Here is an 18128-nt window from a genome sequence, read left to right as displayed (position 1 = left end):
CCCACCCCTCAGGATGCTGACCTGTTCACCTGCCTCCTCCCACTTCGGAGGCAGCCACCCCTCAAAGGTGATCTCCTCACACGGAGCCTTCCGGTTGAACCAGAACCCCACCATCAGCAGGGCCTTAGCTCAGATAGGCCCGGGTCTCTCTTCCCCTGACACCCCAAGGCCACCCCTAACCTAGGAAAGTGTGTGTGTGTGTGTGTGTGTGGAGGGGGGCGACTGGGAGATCTTCAGGTACAAAGCACGCCAGAAAAGCCAGAAACAGGCGGGTGGGGGGGGGTTGGGTGTGGGGGGGTGTCGTGTCCCCCCGCCTAAGGAGGATCGTTATCAAGTTTGAACAGATTTGAGCGAGTTTTCCATCAACCCCATGTCTTCTCTTGCACTTGCCTTTACAGAAACAATATTGCTCTCTTTGTCTTAGCCCCAGACTCCCTGGTTCCCCTTCAGTCTCCTCCGAAAGGTAAGACAATTTAATAAAATACGTCAGAGCAAAGTAATGCAAAAGCATGCCAATAGATGCGAGATGCCTGGGTTTCCCTGGGCTTTCCGCCTCCAGTTTTATCCCTGTTGAGTATCCTCAGGAACTACTAGGTCAGTGGTGCGTCTGGGGCAAGGACTCCCAGGTCAAGACGCGCCGCCTCATCCCCCGGTCTCTCGGCTGCAAACCAGGCGACTGCTGGGCAAAGGGGTGGACGCACCGCGGAATTATTCTCCACCCACTCCCAACTCCCGCCCCAAACCAAGCCAGCCGTCCGCACTCCCGCAGCAAAGCCCGGAGACTTGGGAGGAAGTGGAAGCCAGGACTTGGAGAGCTAGAGGAACGGTCTGGCGCTTTGCCTCAGTTTCCTAAAAGAGGAAAAGAGGGGAGGGATTCCTCCTTTGAAGTCAGGCAGAAGGGCAGAGTCCGAAAGAGCCTCATCCCTCATCTTGGGTGCTTTGAGAAAGGAGGGAAACTCTCCCGAGGTGTCCAGAACCGACGCGGGACTCGGGGCGCGGGGCGGGGACTCCATCTCGCGCGCGACGCGACTCTAGTCTCTGGCCCTGCTAGTGGCCGTCGGGGTGGGGGCGGGAGGGTGGAAGGCGGCGGATTAATCCCTTAATTACGCGGTGATCCGCGTGGCACCTGCTTTCTGCCCGCCCAGCTCCCGGGGGACCCGGGCACTGGCGGGTGGAGAGAGAAGGACGAGGGAAGGAGGAGGGCACGCGGAGGCACGCGCGGTACCCAGGCGCGCCGGCAGGAGAGCGGCACCGTGGCTGGGACAGCGCGCAGAAGCTGTAGAGGGGCTTACGGCTCCCGGCCCGCGGGTCTCAGACCCAGGGGCTGGGCTCCGAGCCCCCAGCCCCGGTCTCAGTCGGGTCGCGCCATGCTGCGCTACCTGCTTAAAACGCTGCTGCAGATGAACTTGTTCGCGGACTCCTTGGGCGGGGACATATCGAACTCCAGCGACCTGCTCTTCGGCTTCAACTCCTCGCTGGCGACGCTCAACCAAAGCCAGCTGACCCCCGGCGATCCTTATCTCAACGGTGAGACCCTGCCCCACGGGGACTTCGGATCCAGGGATGGGGTAAGGTGGGAGGGCGGCAAGGTCCGGGACCGAGCGATGCCCTCCCGCGCCTCCCTGGTGGTGGGGGCCAATGGATAGTTTGGGGCTTAAAGCACTTGAGTGGGGATATCGGCGGGAGGTCGAGGGCTTGGGAAGAGTTGGCAGCTGAGTCCACCACTCCTCTCCTCCCCAACCGATGCCCACGGCCACCCCAGGTGAGAAGAACCGGAGTAAGAGAGGCCGGGACCCACAGCACGGAGGGTAGAGGAGGGGGCGCGGTCGCTGGAGGGCCTGGGCCAAGCCGGGCCACTCGGTGACCCACCCAGGTAACAGGTTTCCCTTCGGGACCCTAAGTTTTACAAGAACTCACTTAGGACGAGGGTGATGACGCCAAAATGTTAAATGTGTTTGCTACAGAAGAAGGTAGAGGCGGCGACCATTTCAGGGAAACTTAGAAGTTTGCCCCTCAGAGGTAGAACTCACCGCCGGCCCACCCCGGCAGAGCTGCGGCGGGCGGGCAGCGCTGGCGGGGAGGTCATTACCGCTAATTACGGTGATTAATAAATGACTGAGACAGCGCGCTTTCCCCTAGCGCTGCGGGGAGGCGGCGAGAGTAGATCTGCCGGAGCCTGGGGAGAGGGCCAATTGCGCCCCCTGCCGGCCGCATCGGGAACTCCCGCATCCCTGAACGACTTTGCTGTTGATCCCCCTCTGGGCACAGCCTTCATCCTTCCGCCTCTACCCGCTCGAATCTACCAGCACCGTGCTGGGGACTCCAAGGTGGCAAGAAAGGAGACCCAGGCAATGGATGTGTGTTTGTGAGTGGGATAATCCAGGTGCTGGGGGAGGAGCGCCAGAGCCCCATTAGCATGGCCATTAGCTATTCATTAGCTGCTGTCGAAGCATCTCCTGAGACCTGGAATGACAGGGAAGAAATTCCAGGGAAAGGACGCCTGCAGCTGTGTCTACAGGAATTAGTGGGAAAGAGCCGATGAGAAGGGTGTGGTTTGTATGGAGGGAGCAAGGAGGAAGAAGATGGGGAATGAGATGGGATTCTCCAACCTCCTGACCCTCTTAGATTCCCAGGAGGTTAAGCACAGAGCCCTTCTCACGGACACCCCAGACGCGCCTCTGCTCCCCCAGCGCTCTTACAGTGTTTTCACCACACATGGTCTCATTCAAACTCGAAAATTTAAGGAGGTGCGTTGATGGTCACATTTTGTGACTGAGAAAACAAACTCAGAGCGGATGAATAGTATCCCAATGGTCACGAAAGCAACGTAAAGCTTGGCAATAACAAACCAACTTCCATTACACCCAAAGGCCATGTGAAGGGGGGAAAGGGAATTTTGGGGCCTGGAAGAATCTGATTCAGGTAGAGACTGTAGAGGTCAAGATAAGGTAAGGTGGGCCAGGGAGGAAGAGCCCGTAACTAATGGTAGAATAGCCATATTCATGGAGTCTTCTTCCAAGTGCTTTACATACACTCTGGTCTTGTGACAACCCTATCACTACTGCCACATTACAGGTAAAGAAACTTCGACCCAGACAAGTTCAATAATTTGCCCTAGTTCTCACAGCTAGGAAGTGTCAGCGTCTGAGATTCCAGCCCCGGTCGGTTCCACGACACCCCTTGAGCTCTTAACCACTCCAGGGTCGCTCACGTGGGGTCTGGCCTGTCTAAACGGGGACTGGAATGGGATGGAGAAGAAGAAACGAGTGAGAAGCAGAGATTTCCATCTGAAAGGGAGGAAATCGAGAAAAATTCCTTCCTTCCCTAAGTGGGAGGGAAACCGATCTTCTTGTCCCTAACCAGTTAGATACCCTCCCCCCAGGATAGCAGCAGCACGGGGCAGCCCATGCAGCTTTGTCTCCACTAGAACTTCTTAAGAGCCGGGGCTGAGAAATGAAACCCAATCCCGTACAGAGGCTGGAAGCAAGAGGTCCCCGCGGATTTTGGAACTGGGGGTGGGGTGGGGCGTTGGGGGCGGGGGCGGGGGAGGGGAGGCAGAGAACAGAAGCACGGGGCTGTCCCTGATTATTTAAGGACACCAGGTTACGCGAGGCGGCAGCGACGCCTACTGGCCGCCATAGGTTACAAATCCACTTTTGACGAATCTGGGGGTGGGCGTCTGAGCTCAACCCGCTCGAGGATCCTGGATCCCAAACTGCAGAAGAAGAAGCGAGCAGAAGTCTGTAGGCCAAAGGAGGGGCAGGAGCAGACATGCGGTGAACGGATCTGAGTGACCAAGGAAAGTAGAGGAATTCCTCTCTCAATGATTCTTAGCCTTTCTTAACTATATCAACCTGTAGCATAATCTGTTGAAAACTATGCCCTCTTAGAAAAGGAGCGTTACTCACTATTCCACCATCATTTGCGTTCAATTCCTGTGACTTCACAGGACCCAGAAACGTGGGCACTGTGCCCATTCACGGGCTCCAGGATAAGGAGTCCCAGCCCTCAGCCCATCATTCACTTCTTCCCTTTCCTAAGGGGGGCCCCAGGCTGGGTCACAGTCTCCATATCGCTGGTCCGGGACCGCGCGGAGGCGAAGAACAAATTGTCGGCGCTGGTGCACCGCTTATGGTTGTTCACAGGTCTGTGAACCAGCGCGGGTGGGGGACTGAAAACCAGTCGGGTAGAGGCGCGGTCTACTTGCCAAGCCGTGGCCCAGTCACTCTGCACTTCAACTTGGCAGGAGAGGAGGCTGGCGTCGTTAGCAGGCCTAGAAAGCCGGCCTAGGAGCAGGTGTCCAGATTCCTCTACTGATCTGCCTGTCCGCAGGCATCTCCTTTCCAGCCTAAGAACGTGCGGAGCACCTGTCCCGAAGGAGATACTCGACCCTACACACAGAGAGGGTGGGCAGGAGGGGATCTTTCTTCTCTCTGGAGATTCGATCTTTCTCCCGGTTTCCGGGTCTGAATGCTCTGTGCCCCCCACCCCCCTCAGGGTCAAAGGTCGGGCCGGAGGACGCGATGCCGCGCATCGTGGAGCAGCCGCCAGATCTGCTGGTCTCCCGAGGCGAGCCGGCCACGCTGCCCTGCCGCGCGGAGGGCCGGCCGCGGCCCAACATCGAGTGGTACAAGAATGGGGCGCGCGTGGCCACCGCGCGCGAGGACCCGCGCGCACACCGCCTGCTTCTGCCCAGCGGCGCCCTCTTCTTCCCGCGCATCGTGCACGGGCGCCGCGCGCGGCCGGACGAGGGTGTCTACACTTGCGTAGCGCGCAACTACCTGGGAGCGGCGGCTAGTAGAAACGCCTCTCTAGAAGTGGCAGGTAGGAGTCCCCTGGTTGCTTCCAGAGCCTCGGGAAGGCGGGAGGGCACCGGGTAATGCCATCCAGAGCCAGGCCCAATCTCAACCCATTCAGCAGCTTCCCTTTGGGACTAAGACCTTTGGCCTCTAAAGCCCTCGCTTTGGCCGGAGGAGGAAGTGGGCCTGGTGTTGTCGCAATCCGGGAAGAGTTCCGGTCTGCGGTCTGCGGTGATCCCCCTCTCCCCAAAACACTTTCCTGTGTCCTCACCCAGTTATGTCACCCCACACCCTATTTATTCCCCTGGTCATTCATTCTCTCTCTCTCTCTCTCTCTCTCTCTCTCTCGCTCTCCCTCTCTCCAGTCCTCCGTGATGATTTCCGGCAGTCTCCTGGGAACGTGGTGGCGGCCGTGGGGGAGCCCGCGGTAATGGAATGCGTGCCCCCCCGCGGCCACCCAGAGCCTTCCGTGTCCTGGAAGAAGGACGGTGCTAGACTAAAGGAGGAGGAGGGAAGGATCACGGTGAGGGGCGGGGCCACGGCTGGGGATCCGACGACTGGGAGCCAGGGTCGGGGCCAGGGACATCCTGAGGGGCGAAGCCCTAGGCTAGGGGTCTGGGACATGTGTCAGAGGAGGAAGGCCTGAATCTAAACGTCTTGGAGGGGCGGGGGAAAAGTCCTGGAGGCGATAAGACAAGAGATTTGAAATTGGGGCATTAGCTAGCCAGAGGCTGAGAGTCAGCTACTGAGTGGGGGATAAGTCAGCAGAGGTAGGACGGAATCAGTGTAAGAAGGTGGGGAGTATGATGCCCCAGGGACTGGTGGGAGGTGGTCTGGGCTGTGGGAGAAATGATACACCTGAGCCCCACCTTGTGCAAATCACTCAAGGATTCCTTATCTGATAAGTGGGTCAAATTCACTGGTCTTCATTGGCTTGCTGTGAGGATCAGATAAACAAATATGCTTTGATGGCTATAAAGGATCAAAGTTTCCATTATTACTCTGCAGCTCCGTGGAGGGAAGCTGATGATGTCACATACGCTCAAGAGTGATACAGGGATGTATGTGTGCGTGGCCTCCAACATGGCAGGAGAACGGGAGAGTGGGGCAGCCAAACTTGTGGTCCTGGGTAGGCACGTGGGGTTTTGGAGTTATGGGAGTGTGTAGCCTGGGGAGTGAGTAACTGAGCAGACCCCCTGACTATTCACTCCCTCCCTCTGCACAGAGCGTCCCTCATTCCTGCGTAGACCAGTGAATCAGGTGGTCCTGGCTGATGCCCCCGTGGACTTCCCATGTGAGGTGCAGGGGGATCCCCCGCCTCGTCTACGCTGGCGCAAGGAGGATGGGGAACTGCCCACAGGCAGGTGAGAAGCCCCCTCCTACTGCCTGTAAGGAGACCCAATCAGCTCAAGAACATACCCAGCCCTAGAAAACTGGGGGTGGGGGGTGGGGAAGGAAGGCAGATGCCTCTCACTTGATGGCACAGAGAAGTCTGTCCCCCAGAGCCTGTGGCCCCTGCGCTAACCAGTCCCCACGTCCGTTCATGGGTCCATGGGTACCAGCTTCTGTCCCTGTTGAGGTCTACCTTGTCCTTATGTACCCTGATCCTGGTGTGTGTCCTGGGTGGGTGAGAAAGGGTCTGTAGCTGTGGCCAATCCAGCCTGGGGGTGGGGGGGTGGAGCAGGTATGAGATCCGGAGCGACCACAGCCTTTGGATCGGGCGTGTGAGCGCTGAAGATGAGGGGACTTACACTTGTGTGGCGGAGAACAGCGTGGGCCGCGCCGAAGCCTCCGGCTCCCTCAGTGTTCACGGTGAGGGCCCCACCTGGGACTGCCTGCAGCAGGGATGAGACGAGGGAAGACGGAGGATGGGTGGAGGTGGAGAATGAGGAGAAAGGACAGAGCAGGAGATATGAGTGCGTCCCCTGAGACTTCTGGAAGGGGAGGAAGGATGGGAAAGCTAGGCAGGCTTGAGCAAGAGATGGACATCTGCTCCTGCTTAAGCCAAGCTCAGGCTTCTCTCTCCTGTTCCCTCTGTCTCCCTTCTTAGTACCCCTGACTCCCTGTTCCTTTATCTCCCCTCCCCTTCCCAGTCCCACCCCAGCTGGTGACCCAGCCCCAGGACCAGATGGCGGCTCCTGGAGAGAGCATAGCTTTCCAGTGCGAGACCAAAGGAAACCCCCCGCCTGCCATCTTCTGGCAAAAGGAGGGAAGTCAAGTAGGTGGCCAGCTCCACAGGCCTTCCCACCAGCTTCTCCTCTGGGTCTCAGCCTTCCTCCTTCTACATTCTGCAAACTTCTCTCTGGGGTTCTGTCTTACCTTTCCTTCCAGAAACCCATGCAAGTTATTTGGGAGGATTAAATAAGATAATGAATATAAAAGGCCTGGAATATATGATAATATGTTTTGGAGGTAGGGAACAGTCCTGTATGGTAATTCATTGGAGCATCTTTCTGTTTTGGGCAAGGCTGTCCTGAGGATGTAGCAGATCCAATTAGATCCTTCCTCCTCCCCACGCCTGGGGCCTGGGCTTTAACATTCTGCTCTGGAAAGCGAGTACTGTACCAAAGCTGCTCAGGGTAGAACATTACAAGCTTTTCTAATTACAAAGGACTTCCACCAGGGGGAGCTCACAGACACCCCTCAACCTTAGCAAACAAATCTCAGCATATAGAATTGGAATGAACATTAGTTAATGTTACAACACAAGTAACTCCCTCCAAGGGAAGGATGGGAATTTTGCTACTGCGAAACAGGGTCAGTATAATAAAATAAGTCTCATTAACCCCATCCCACTGGGAAACCAGGCCACCCGCTACCTCGTTGCAAATCCACAGCCACAATTTTCCAACATCTTCTCTAGCACTGGGGACTGCTGCATTTTAATTAGATTCTTAAGTGAATAAAAACGCTGATGGTAGTAGAGGGTGGGAATAAGTATCAGTCAGGGGCTCATCATGGTGCCATTAAAACCTGCTTCCCTACCTTCTGTGTATCTAATGTAAAATGTTAAAGCCAGAAAGAAGGGGAAAGTACTTAACGTTTATCATCCAATGTACTGAAAGAGTTTCAGGTAGTCACTTGATTTAATCCTCATAACTATCCTCTAAGAGCCAAATTTGGGGAAATTGGGGCTCAGGAAGGTTAAATAGCTTGCTCAGTTTCCTGACTGGTAGAGCTGGGACGGGCACCCCCAAAATCATCTAATAAAACTCCCTTATTCTTGTGAATAGGGTTAACTAGTTTGCCTAAGGTCACAAAACTGGCTTGGGACAGAGTATGAACTAGAACCTTAGGACTTCTCTGAATTCTGGGGTTGGTGAGAATGGGGAGCTCTCCCTGCCAGCTGCCAGGTGGCTTGGTTGCTTGCTCTGTCCCCAGGCCCTGCTATTCCCCAGTCAGTCACTTCAGCCCACGGGGCGCTTCTCAGTCTCTCCCAGAGGCCAGCTCAGCATCACTGAAGTGCAGAGCGGGGACGCTGGCTACTACGTGTGCCAGGCTGTCAGTGTGGCCGGCAGCATCCTGGCCAAGGCTCTGTTGGAGGTGAAAGGAGGTACGTGCCCATGGAGACAGGGCTGGACTCATGGCCTGGAAGGAAATCATGGCTTAAAGAGATCTGTTTTTCTTGGATTCTATGTAATATATCTGCAAGGGGAGAGGCATGTTCCTGAGACATGTCCTTGAAGTTTGGAAATCAGGTACAGAAGCCACTAATAGATGGCTGATACCACACAGAGACAACAGGTGGTTATGGAAGCCCCCTGCAATATCCAGGGGAGGGGAAGTGAAGGAACAGAGATGAGGACAAGGGGCTGGTTGCCTGAACCCAGGACCCTCGCCTGAGGTGCCCAAGTTCTTCCTCTCTCAGCCTCCCTGGATGGGCTGCCTCCCATCATCCTCCAGGGACCAGCTAATCAGACGCTGGCACTTGGCTCCTCTGTGTGGCTGCCATGCAGAGTGACTGGGAACCCTCAGCCTAGCGTCCAGTGGAAGAAGGATGGGCAGTGGCTGCAAGGGGATGACGTCCAACTCAACCTAATGGCCAACGGTACCCTGCACATCGCCAGTGTGCAGGTGAGTCTCACTCCTGGGGCCCAAGTAACTGAGAATGGCCACGTGGTCCACATGCCCAACTCCAGTACCTGCTGCAACTTGAACTCCACCTCTGCCCCTCTGCTCTCAGGCCACCTAGAGTGGACAACATCCTCCCCGTCCTTCTGTATACCCACCTCCACTCCTTCGCCCTACCTTGCTCCACTCCCAGTTTGCCAGTCCTCCGCCCTCTCCCGCAGGAGATGCACATGGGATTCTATAGCTGTGTGGCCAAGAGTTCCACAGGGGAGGCCACCTGGAGTGGCTGGCTTAGGAGGCGGGGTGAGTTTTTCCTCTGTTCCCTTGTTTTGCCAGCACCCTTCTCCAAACCTGCTTCAAAGGTGGCCAGTACCACCCCAAACCCCAGGACTGATTTTATCTTCCAAATGCCATGGCCATGGTGGTGGGGAGAAGGAGGACAGTAGTGGTGCCCTTGGGAGGCACATGTGAGCAGGGGTTAGTTCACTATGTCCCCCCTCCACCATCACCACTGTCACAGCGCCACAGCTCCTCTGGGAAGGAGGAAGGTTACGCTGGGGCCATCTTTTCCCCATTCTTCTACTCAAAGATTATCTCCTCACTGCAGAAGATTGGGGAGTATCACCAGACCCCCCTACAGAACCCAGTACCCCTCCGGGGCCTCCCTCGCAACCAGTGGTCACTGACATTACCAAAAACAGCATTACCCTGACCTGGAAGCCTAACCCACAAGCTGGGGCCACAGTCACCTCTTATGTGATAGAGGCCTTCAGGTAAGGAGAAGGTTTTGAATGCAAACATGGAAAGTTACAAGGAGGGGCCCCTGTGTCCTTAAAGGCTTTGCTGTTGTGGTGAGAGGTTTGCCAGGGTGAGGAGGTAGTAGGGGGTGACAGAGAATGGATGAGATGAAATAGACACATTGGGCTCGGACAGCTCTGTCACCTCATTTTTGTAGCCAAGCCTCTGGCAACATGTGGCGGACGGTGGCAGATGGCGTGCAGCTGGAGACACACACCGTCAGCGGTCTGCAGCCCAATACCATCTACCTGTTCCTGGTGCGAGCCGTGGGAACCTGGGGCCTCAGTGAGCCCAGCCCCGTCTCCAAGCCCGTCCGCACCCAGGGTGAGTAAGGTCAGGGTCTCCGGATCACAGGTATAACGTGAAACATGGCAGAGCACCCCCTCCCCGCAAACCATGGCACCTACCTGGTTCCAGGTCTGTCCTGGTGGCCCGGCCTGGAATAGGAGGTCATGCTTCCCTTTCACTGAGGGAACGAGAGAAGAGGAGAGAGGGAAAGAGAGGAAGATGATTCAGGCATCTTGGTAACTCCTCACTTCTGAGCCTTTACCCACAGATAACGCAGATTATAAGGAGTGGAAGGAAACTTGGAGGGTCATCTTCATGTGAGAGATGAGGAACAGGGCCTTTAAAGGGCCCATATGTAGTCACGCAGAAAGAATACTCATGTTAGCTGGACACCCTGGCCCACCTCTGGAAGGTCTTCCCCTGACCAGCCTGTTCCTGACCCTGGGATGTGCTCCGAAGTACTAAGTAGTGGTCTGTGGGGCAGGGCAGAGGTGGAACATACGCACACTCTCAGTCCTGACCCCCTGTCCCGGTGGCCCCTGCTGAGTGGGCTCTTTGGTCAGTAGACAGCGACCCATCCAGGCCAGTGGAGGAGGCCCCGTGGAGGGGCCAGCGGGGACTGGCTGAAGTGGCTGTGCGTCTGCAGGAGCCCGTAGTCCTTGGGCCCCGGACCCTGCAGGTGTCCTGGACTGTGAGTGTGGCCTAGGGATGAGGTTAAGGGCGGAGGTGATGATGGGGCACAAAGGGGCCTCCAAGCATGGGTGTGGGAGGGTGCGAGGTGAGCGGCTGGGGAAGATGGGTGAGTAGAGGAGGGCTGGGGCTGGAGGGCTTGTGTGGCTCCAGCTCTACCCCTGGTGTTCTTTGTCCTGCCTCCCACAGGTAGATGGCCCAGTCCAGCTGGTACATGCTTTCCGGGTGTCTTGGAGGGTAGCAGGTCCTGATGGGGGAAGCTGGTCAGTGCTGGACCTACAGTCCCCAAGCCAGCAAAGTACTGTGCTAAGAGGACTCCCCCCAGGGACTCAAATTCAGATCAAGGTGCAAGCTCAAGGCCAGGAGGGGCTGGGGGCTGAAAGCCCCTTGGTGACCAGGAGCATTCCTGAGGAGGGTAAGGGGGTGGGGCCCAGAGCTGATGGGTGGACAAGAGGGAAGGAGTGGGGGAGGATGAAGGTTTGCCTGCGGAGAGCAAGGAGCCGGTGGGAAGGAGGGATGCATCTCGCTTCCCTAAGATGTTAGAACTGGGAGGATGAGGAAGGGCGGGGCACGAGGGGCAGCTTGCAATGACTGTCTGTGTCCTTCTCACCATGCTCCACCCTGGCCCAGCCCCCAGTGGTCCCCCCCAGGGAGTGGCAGTGGCCTTGGGGGGTGAAGGCAACAGCAGTATCACTGTGTCTTGGGAACCTCCGCTCCCCTCCCAGCAAAATGGGGTCATCAAGGAATACCAGGTGCAGGGGTTGAGAAGGTGGGCGGGCTGGGGAGTGGAGGGAGAGGGAGGCTCCAGGGGTTAGGATCAGGGAGGAGGGAACCTAGGAGTGGCTTTGGGCCTGGAGACGAGGCTGGGGTTAGGATTAGGGAGGAGGGAACCTAGGACTGGCTTTGGGCCTGGAGACCAGGCTGGGGTTAGGATCAGGGAGGAGGGAACCTAGGACTGGCTTTGGGCCTGGAGACGAGGCTGGGGTTAGGATCAGGGAGGAGGGAACCTAGGACTGGCTTTGGGCCTGGAGACGAGGCTGGGGGAAGAGGAGAGAGGTTTCAGAGTGCCCTCTCTGAGTTGAATTACGCCCGGCTAAGCCCCTTCTACCATTCAGAGCTTCAAGTTTCCCCGTGAGGCCAGAAGCCACTTCTGAAACTCTAAACCTGGGTCTCGGCCTCCCCAGATCTGGTGCCTGGGCAATGAGAGCCGCTTCCACCTCAACCGGTCCGCGGCAGGCTGGGCGCGCTCGGCGGTGCTCCGGGGACTGCTGCCCGGTCTCCTCTACCGGACCCAGGTGGCGGCGGCCACCAGCGCGGGCGTGGGCGTGGCCAGTGCCCCGGTGTCGGTGCAGCTGCGTGAGTCCGGAGGGGGTGGGAGGGCGGGGCTGGGAGTTAAGGGGGGTCCTGGGGTAGCGGTTCCTCTACTCCCCTCACCTCTCTGACCCCCACAGCGTCTCCGCCGGAACTGGAGCCTGGGCTCGAGGCGGGCCCGGGGCTGGCGGAGCGGCTGGCGAGGGTGCTGCGGGAGCCCGCTTTCCTAGCGGGCAGCGGCGCCGCGTGCGGGGCGCTGCTCCTCGGGCTCTGCGCCGCCCTCTACCGGCGCCAGAGGCAGCGCAAGGAGCTCAGTCACTACACGGGTGAGAGCCCGGCCCGGGGGCAGCGCGGGCGGGGGACGCAAGGGCGTCGCGGAGATGGAAAGGAGGGCCTTGGAGTGGGCGGAGCCTGGAGATCCCGCCCCCCCCGGGAGGGTGGCAGGGAGGATGGAAAGAGAGGAGGAGGGGCTCAACAGCCCCCGGAGCGGCGTCGGGCGAGGGGTCGCCCGGGAACTCAGCCCCTTGGACAGGGGCCGGGTGCCCAAGGTGGAACCGGGAGCTGTCGGGACCTGGGCTGGGTGGTTGGGGGGGGGACGGGGAAGATCGGGGCCCAGAGGGGGCGGGGCGGGGCCTGAGTTTGCTGAGAGGAGTGAGATTTGTCCTTAAAATGCCTCGGGAAGGAGCAGGCTTTGCGGTCAGCCTCAGTAGAGAAGGGGCAAGTCTGGGGGGCGGGGGGCGGAAACTCATTTCCTGGGGGTAGGGGGCTGGCAGAGGGAGTGTGGCCAGGATCCCAGGCGATAAATTGTCAGGCGGGGTCTGGATGGAAAGGGGAGGACCCGCTGAAAGGAGGAGACTTGAGTTCTGCTTCTCCCTGGGAAGGGGCGTGTCCGGAGAGATGTGAGGTCTCTTAGTTCAGAGGTTCTCAATCTTCGCTACACGCAGGAATCACTTGGGGAGCTTTAGAAAAATACTGATGCCTGAGTCGCATCCCTAGGAATTCCGATGAAATTGGTCCAGGGTACAACCCGAGTGGTGGAATTAGGACCAGGCCCAAGGAGTGGACCAGAATATGGATATTTCTGACTTTTCTCCCCATTTCCCCTCTTCTTTCTCCCACGGGTTCCTTTTCGGAAGCCTCCTTTGCTTACACATCTGCAGGTAAGACATCTCTGCCCCCGGGGTGGGGGTGGGGCGGGGTTCGGACCCCAGGTAGCCGCGCTTCTCACAGTCTCTCCCTCATCTTCCCCAGTGTCCTTCCCACACTCAGAGGGCCTGTCGGCAGCCAGTTCCAGGTAATTCTCTTAGCTCATCTCCCCAAGATGAGACCACTCCCTTCGTCCCAGGCCCAGCTGCCTCCCCGTGCTGACCTCCGCCCTCCTCTCACCGCCACACTCACCGTTACCGTCCTCCAGCTCCCATTACCCCTGCCTCCCTTACTTTGCTGGCCTCTTCAGGCTCTCTGTCCCCAGCGTTCACCTGCTGTCCCTCAGGCCACCAATGGGCCTTGGCCCTGCTCCTTACCCGTGGCTGGCAGACTCGTGGCCGCACTCATCTCGCAGCCCCGCGGCCCAGGAACCCAGGGGAAGCTGCTGCCCCAGCAATTCTGACCCAGACGACAGATATTACAATGGTGAGGAGTTCTGCTTCCCTCAGGGGTACACCAGGAGGCCCTGCACCCTCTCTCCTCCCGACCGGCTGGGGCAAACTGAAGGGGGCCAAGGGGTCCCAGTCTTGCTGAGGGTGCGTGGTCCTTGGGAAGCTGTGAGTTGGGGGAGCCTCTCTCATGCCTCACCTTTACCCCGGATTGGGATAGGGGAAGAAGTGGGATCCCCTTGTGCCCTCCATTCTCCTGTTGTCCTCTATTTTTCTGTCTCTGCCCCGTCTCCTCCCCGGGCCTCCCTCTTTCTCCCCCTCAGAAGCAGGGATCTCCCTTTACCTGGCTCAGACGGCCCGGGGAGCTGCCGCCTCTGCTGAGGGTCCCGTCTACAGCACCACTGACCTGGCCGGCGAGGAGCTGCAGACCTTCCACGGGGGGTTCCCTCCACACCCCTCAGGGGAGCCAGGCGACTGGAGCCAGTATGCTCCTCCAGAATGGAGCCAGGGGGACAGTGGTAGGACTCCAGTTCCCAACACCCCCATTTTAGCCCTGAGCAGCATCTTCCCCAAAGAGTGTCCTCCACCCCCCCTTCTGGGACCTAGCCCAGCACTCCCTTCTGACGTGTCTCACCTCTGCCTCTTTCCTGCCTGTATCTCGCTGTGGCCCCACCCTGCTCTCCTCAGGAGCCAGGGGAGGCAAAGTAAAGCTTCTGGGAAAACCTGTACAGATGCCCTCTCTCAACTGGCCAGAAGCGCTGCCACCCCCGCCCCCTTCCTGTGAACTGAGCTGCCTAGAGGGGCCTGAGGAGGAGCTGGAGGGCGGGTAAGGAGGCGCCTTGCCTGCAGATGCCCTGTACACATGGGACCAGCCCAGGGCCTCCTGTCAGCGGAGGGCAAAGATGCTGGGAGAAGAAGGGAAGGGGGCAACGGAAGGCCAAAGGGAGGGTATGAGGCTACTCAGTCACCCCGCCCTCCTGCCTCTTTGCCCCCAGCTCAGAGCCGGAAGAGTGGGGCCCACCAGTGCCCGAGAGGAGCCACGTGGCAGAGCCCAGCACCAGCGGGGGGTGCTTGGTCCCTCCGTCCCGAGGGGAAACCCCCTCTCCCACACCTTCCTATGGACAGCAGTCCACAGCCACTCTTACCCCCTCACCTCCTGACCCTCCCCAGCCCCCCACTGACATTCCCCATCTCCACCAGACGCCCAGGTAGGGAGGTGTATAGTACCTTGCATGTTACAGGCCCTCCGTGCATATCTATTCAGTGGGTGAATGGGTGGATGACCAGATGGATGGATGAATCTGGGGCCCAGAGGTCTCATGGCTGTATCAGGGTGGAAGTGTGATCTGGGGAGAAATGTGGAGGCTGACAAGGTCTCTCACTCCCGACAGTCATTGGAGGGACTCTGCAAGCTTCCTGGGGCATTTCAAAGTTGGCTTTCCTAGTATTCCACCAGCATGGGAGCCTTGTGGAGGACGAGCTGTGTCTTATTCATCTGAGTGTTAGGTTGATTGTTTAGCACGGTGCCTGGCACACAGTAGGCACTTAGTGTCTGTTGAGCGAACAAATGATGCCTCATGTCATTGCAGGAGGGTGCCCCTTGGGCCAAGTTCCCCTCTCAGTGTATCCCAGCCCACGCTGAGTAGCCACGAAGGGAGGCCTGCTGGCCTGGTTGCTGACCCCTCGGCCCTCCATCACAGCCCCAGCCCTGCCGCTAGTACAGCCAGCAGTGCCCCAGGTGAGTCTGTAGACCCCTCAACTGGCCTCCACCTCCCCATCCCCCGGAAGCTTGTTTCCCCTTCACCCTCAAGCCCCTTTCTTGACCCACTCTCTTACCCGCTCCTCCCCACATCTCCCGATGCCACAGGGAGAACCCGGCAGGCGCCTGGGGAGATGACTCCTCCGCTTCACGGGCCCCGCGCCCGAATCCGGAAGAAACCCAAGGCTCTTCCCTACCGGCGGGAGCACAGTCCTGGGGGTGAGGGGGCCATGAGCCTGGGAGGTGGTGACAGTAGGGGAAGCAGGCGGATAACCAAGGGTGAGCTCTGCGGGCTGGAGGAGGGAGCTAGTGGACCCAAACCTTGGGCTGTTCGTTCAGCGCCCTCTGACGCCAGGGAGTGGGAGTGGGAGAAAGACCCTTATCGGGAGAAGCAGGAGAGTGCTGAAGACAGGTCTCTCCCCAGACTTGCCGCCCCCTCCCTTGCCGCCGCCGGACGAAGAGGCAAGCTGGGCCTTGGGGCTGAGGGCTGCAGGCAGCATGTCCTCCTTGGAACGGGAGCGGGAGCACAGTGGGGGGAGGAGAGTGGCTCAGGCCGGGCCCCTGGGCGCCTGGCGGGGCCCGCACCTGGATGGTAAGGAGGGCCCCTGCTACACAAGAGGGTGGGCGCTGGGACTGGGGCCTAACAGGTGGTACAGACCGTGCCACTGATGCACTAATTTTCAACCCAGCTCACCCCTGACCTCCAGCTGGGAGGAGGTCAACATTTGATCAACATCAAAGACACTTGTCTCTCTAGCTCTCTTTGAGCAAAATCCCCTGAAGTTCCCAAGTTGTATCCTTTCCCAGGACTGAAGCCCAGAGGAGAAAAGAGTGGGAGCCGGGCGCTCTGTCCCTGCTTTCCCAAGGCCCTCTCTGCGTGGGAGTTCCCCACGGGTTTCTGAGCACGTGTTATGTGAAGGCCATGGGCTGCGCGCTCTGCTTCTCCTCAGCCCCCAGGATGGTCTGCCCTCAACTCTGCTTCCAGAGCTGGGATGGCGGTTAGGGGGGCACGGGGGCAAGCAGCGATGTTCTCCCCCTGCCTGGGCGCAAATGCCCCTCTGTCTCGTGCTGCAGAAGAGGCCTGGCTCCCCTACAGCCGACCAAGCTTCCTGTCCCGGGGCCAGGGCACCAGCACCTGTTCCACAGCCGGCAGCAACTCTTCGAGAGGCTCCGGCAGCTCTCGGGGCTCCCGGGGCCCTGGGCGGAGCCGGAGCCGGAGCCGGAGCTAGAGCCAAAGGCCAGGACAGAAGCGTGGAGAGGTAGGGGCTGGGGATGGCAAAAAATGAGAGTGGAGGGCTAGGGAGTGTGGGCCACGGGATGATTAAAACTAGGAAGGCAGAGAGGTCTTCTGGGGGAAGTGTCAAAAGGAAGGGACCCCGTGAGTAAGGAGGAAGGGAGGACTCCTGGAGTACAGGTGACAAAGGATGAAGACAGATGACGTAACAGAGGGGCCAGGCTCTGTAGGAGAGCTGGATCAGGAGAGAGGCTGACCAGAAATGAGGTGCATCCCTACTGGGTCCTGTTTGTCCCGACCAGCGCCTTGCAAACCAGCCTCTCCCTCTCTCTCTCTCTCTAGGAACCAAGATGACCTTTGATGAAATACCAGAAATCCCATGGGGAAGGGCGTGTCCCTGGGCCGGGAGCCTGAGCAAGAGCCCCTCCCCCTGGTGAATGAGGGCTGAGCAGAGAGGAGCAGGGCCGAGTCTCTTCCCTCTCAGCAATGATGCATGGGGCTCCCTGAGAAACTGGCCTAGAAACCAGGAGCCAGCTCTTCCCTTGCCATCTGGGACCCATTCATAAAAAAGACAATAAAAAGAGTCTGATCAGAGCCCTGGGCCCTGTTTGTCTGGTTTTGTGCAGGATGTGGGGAGGAAGGGGGCTGCTAGCGTGTGTATATCATTTGAGCTTCTTCGGCTGAAAGCACTAGGTGAGGGCAGGGCTAAGAGATGCCACCTGTTTTGCCTCCAGAAGGAGCTGAAGCCACTGTCTTCCCAGTTACACCCAGAAGGACTTTCCAAATAACCAACAGCGAGAATCTTGTCCCGCCTTCTGAGAGCCGAGCCAGGCCCTCCCTTGGTGCCCTCCTCCCCTATCAGGAAATATACCCCTTACAATAACAGTAATTTTTAAAAACTCAAAGAAAGGAGGAGCTGATGGGGGAAATCCCAGCCAAGAAGGAAAAAGAGGCTTTTTCAGACAACCAGCCACACCCCCTCACGAAGGGTGTGTGTAGACAGGCACCTCTTAGCCAGATTAGGCCCAGATGTAGCTGGTTAGACTGGCAGAGAATTTCCTTTTAATTTTGGCCACGAACGCCATAGTCCCCATCACTCCCGAACCCACAGCCCATGCCACTCGCTGGGCACTGAGGTCTGTTTCCGTCTCACTTGCCCAGTGACTGCTCCGGGCTCTCAGGGGATGGCCGCTGACCCCCCCCCATCCCAGGCTCTGACGTCTCCTGCCACTTTGACCTAAGTGTGTACAAATCCCTTTTTTCTCATTTGGTCTGGCAAATGAGGTTGGCATGTTTTCAAAAGGAATTTTACCAGGAAGCTAAAAGAAAAATAAAATCCAAAAAAGGAAAAGCAAATAAAGAGGAACGGATGTGTATCCAGGGCACTGACTCCTCATCCTGAGATCACGACCCTGGGCGTGCTCGGTAGCAACCGCCCAGCGTGTGGATTCTGCCCCTGACCTTTCCTACCAAGTGAGAAGCATGCAGCCCTGCCTGCCCTCCGTTGGTTTCCTGCGGCTCAGGCTCTGGAAGTCCTGCTCCTCCATTTCTCTGTTCTGTTTTTTGTCTGAAGCGTGCCCACT

At 58.3% G+C, this 18128-nt stretch overlaps 4 protein-coding genes across 4 annotated transcripts; all 4 read left to right on the top strand.

Annotated features, from left to right (window-relative positions):
- Positions 1 to 1367: 1367 nt before the first annotated feature.
- Positions 1368 to 8745, top strand: LOC309636455 (roundabout homolog 3-like; the record flags this gene model as incomplete). The annotated part of the gene is made up of 10 exons (XM_082409601.1): positions 1368 to 1568; positions 2269 to 2327; positions 3595 to 3743; positions 4498 to 4824; positions 5165 to 5322; positions 5808 to 5928; positions 6025 to 6163; positions 6436 to 6611; positions 6893 to 7017; positions 8181 to 8745. The coding sequence occupies 10 exons, from the start codon at positions 1368 to 1370 to the stop codon at positions 8481 to 8483; spliced, it is 1758 nt and encodes a 585-aa protein (XP_082265727.1). The 3' UTR covers positions 8484 to 8745.
- LOC309668139 (roundabout homolog 3-like) lies at positions 8741 to 9656 on the top strand. Its single transcript, XM_082477506.1, has 3 exons — positions 8741 to 8873; positions 9092 to 9173; positions 9478 to 9656. The coding sequence occupies exons 1-3, from the start codon at positions 8838 to 8840 to the stop codon at positions 9645 to 9647; spliced, it is 288 nt and encodes a 95-aa protein (XP_082333632.1). The 5' UTR covers positions 8741 to 8837; the 3' UTR covers positions 9648 to 9656.
- Positions 9657 to 9829: 173 nt separating this feature from the next.
- Positions 9830 to 10790, top strand: LOC309668138 (roundabout homolog 3-like). The gene is made up of 2 exons (XM_082477505.1): positions 9830 to 9992; positions 10523 to 10790. Exons 1-2 carry the CDS (start codon positions 9842 to 9844, stop codon positions 10660 to 10662), a joined length of 291 nt encoding a protein of 96 aa, XP_082333631.1. The 5' UTR covers positions 9830 to 9841; the 3' UTR covers positions 10663 to 10790.
- A 438-nt stretch (positions 10791 to 11228) lies between these two features.
- Positions 11229 to 17139, top strand: LOC309668137 (roundabout homolog 3-like). Its single transcript, XM_082477504.1, has 14 exons — positions 11229 to 11398; positions 11831 to 12002; positions 12098 to 12283; positions 13094 to 13117; positions 13209 to 13251; positions 13450 to 13589; positions 13876 to 14070; positions 14240 to 14378; positions 14548 to 14760; positions 15142 to 15290; positions 15420 to 15530; positions 15736 to 15903; positions 16386 to 16570; positions 16888 to 17139. Exons 1-13 carry the CDS (start codon positions 11234 to 11236, stop codon positions 16538 to 16540), a joined length of 1860 nt encoding a protein of 619 aa, XP_082333630.1. The 5' UTR covers positions 11229 to 11233; the 3' UTR covers positions 16541 to 16570; positions 16888 to 17139.
- The last annotated feature ends 989 nt before the right edge of the window (positions 17140 to 18128 follow it).

The sequence above is a fragment of the Balaenoptera physalus genome (assembly GCF_965194825.1).
Source record: "Balaenoptera physalus genome assembly, chromosome: 10".
NCBI classification, from domain to species: Eukaryota; Metazoa; Chordata; class Mammalia; order Artiodactyla; family Balaenopteridae; genus Balaenoptera; species Balaenoptera physalus.
This window is presented reverse-complemented; position numbering and strand designations above follow the sequence as displayed.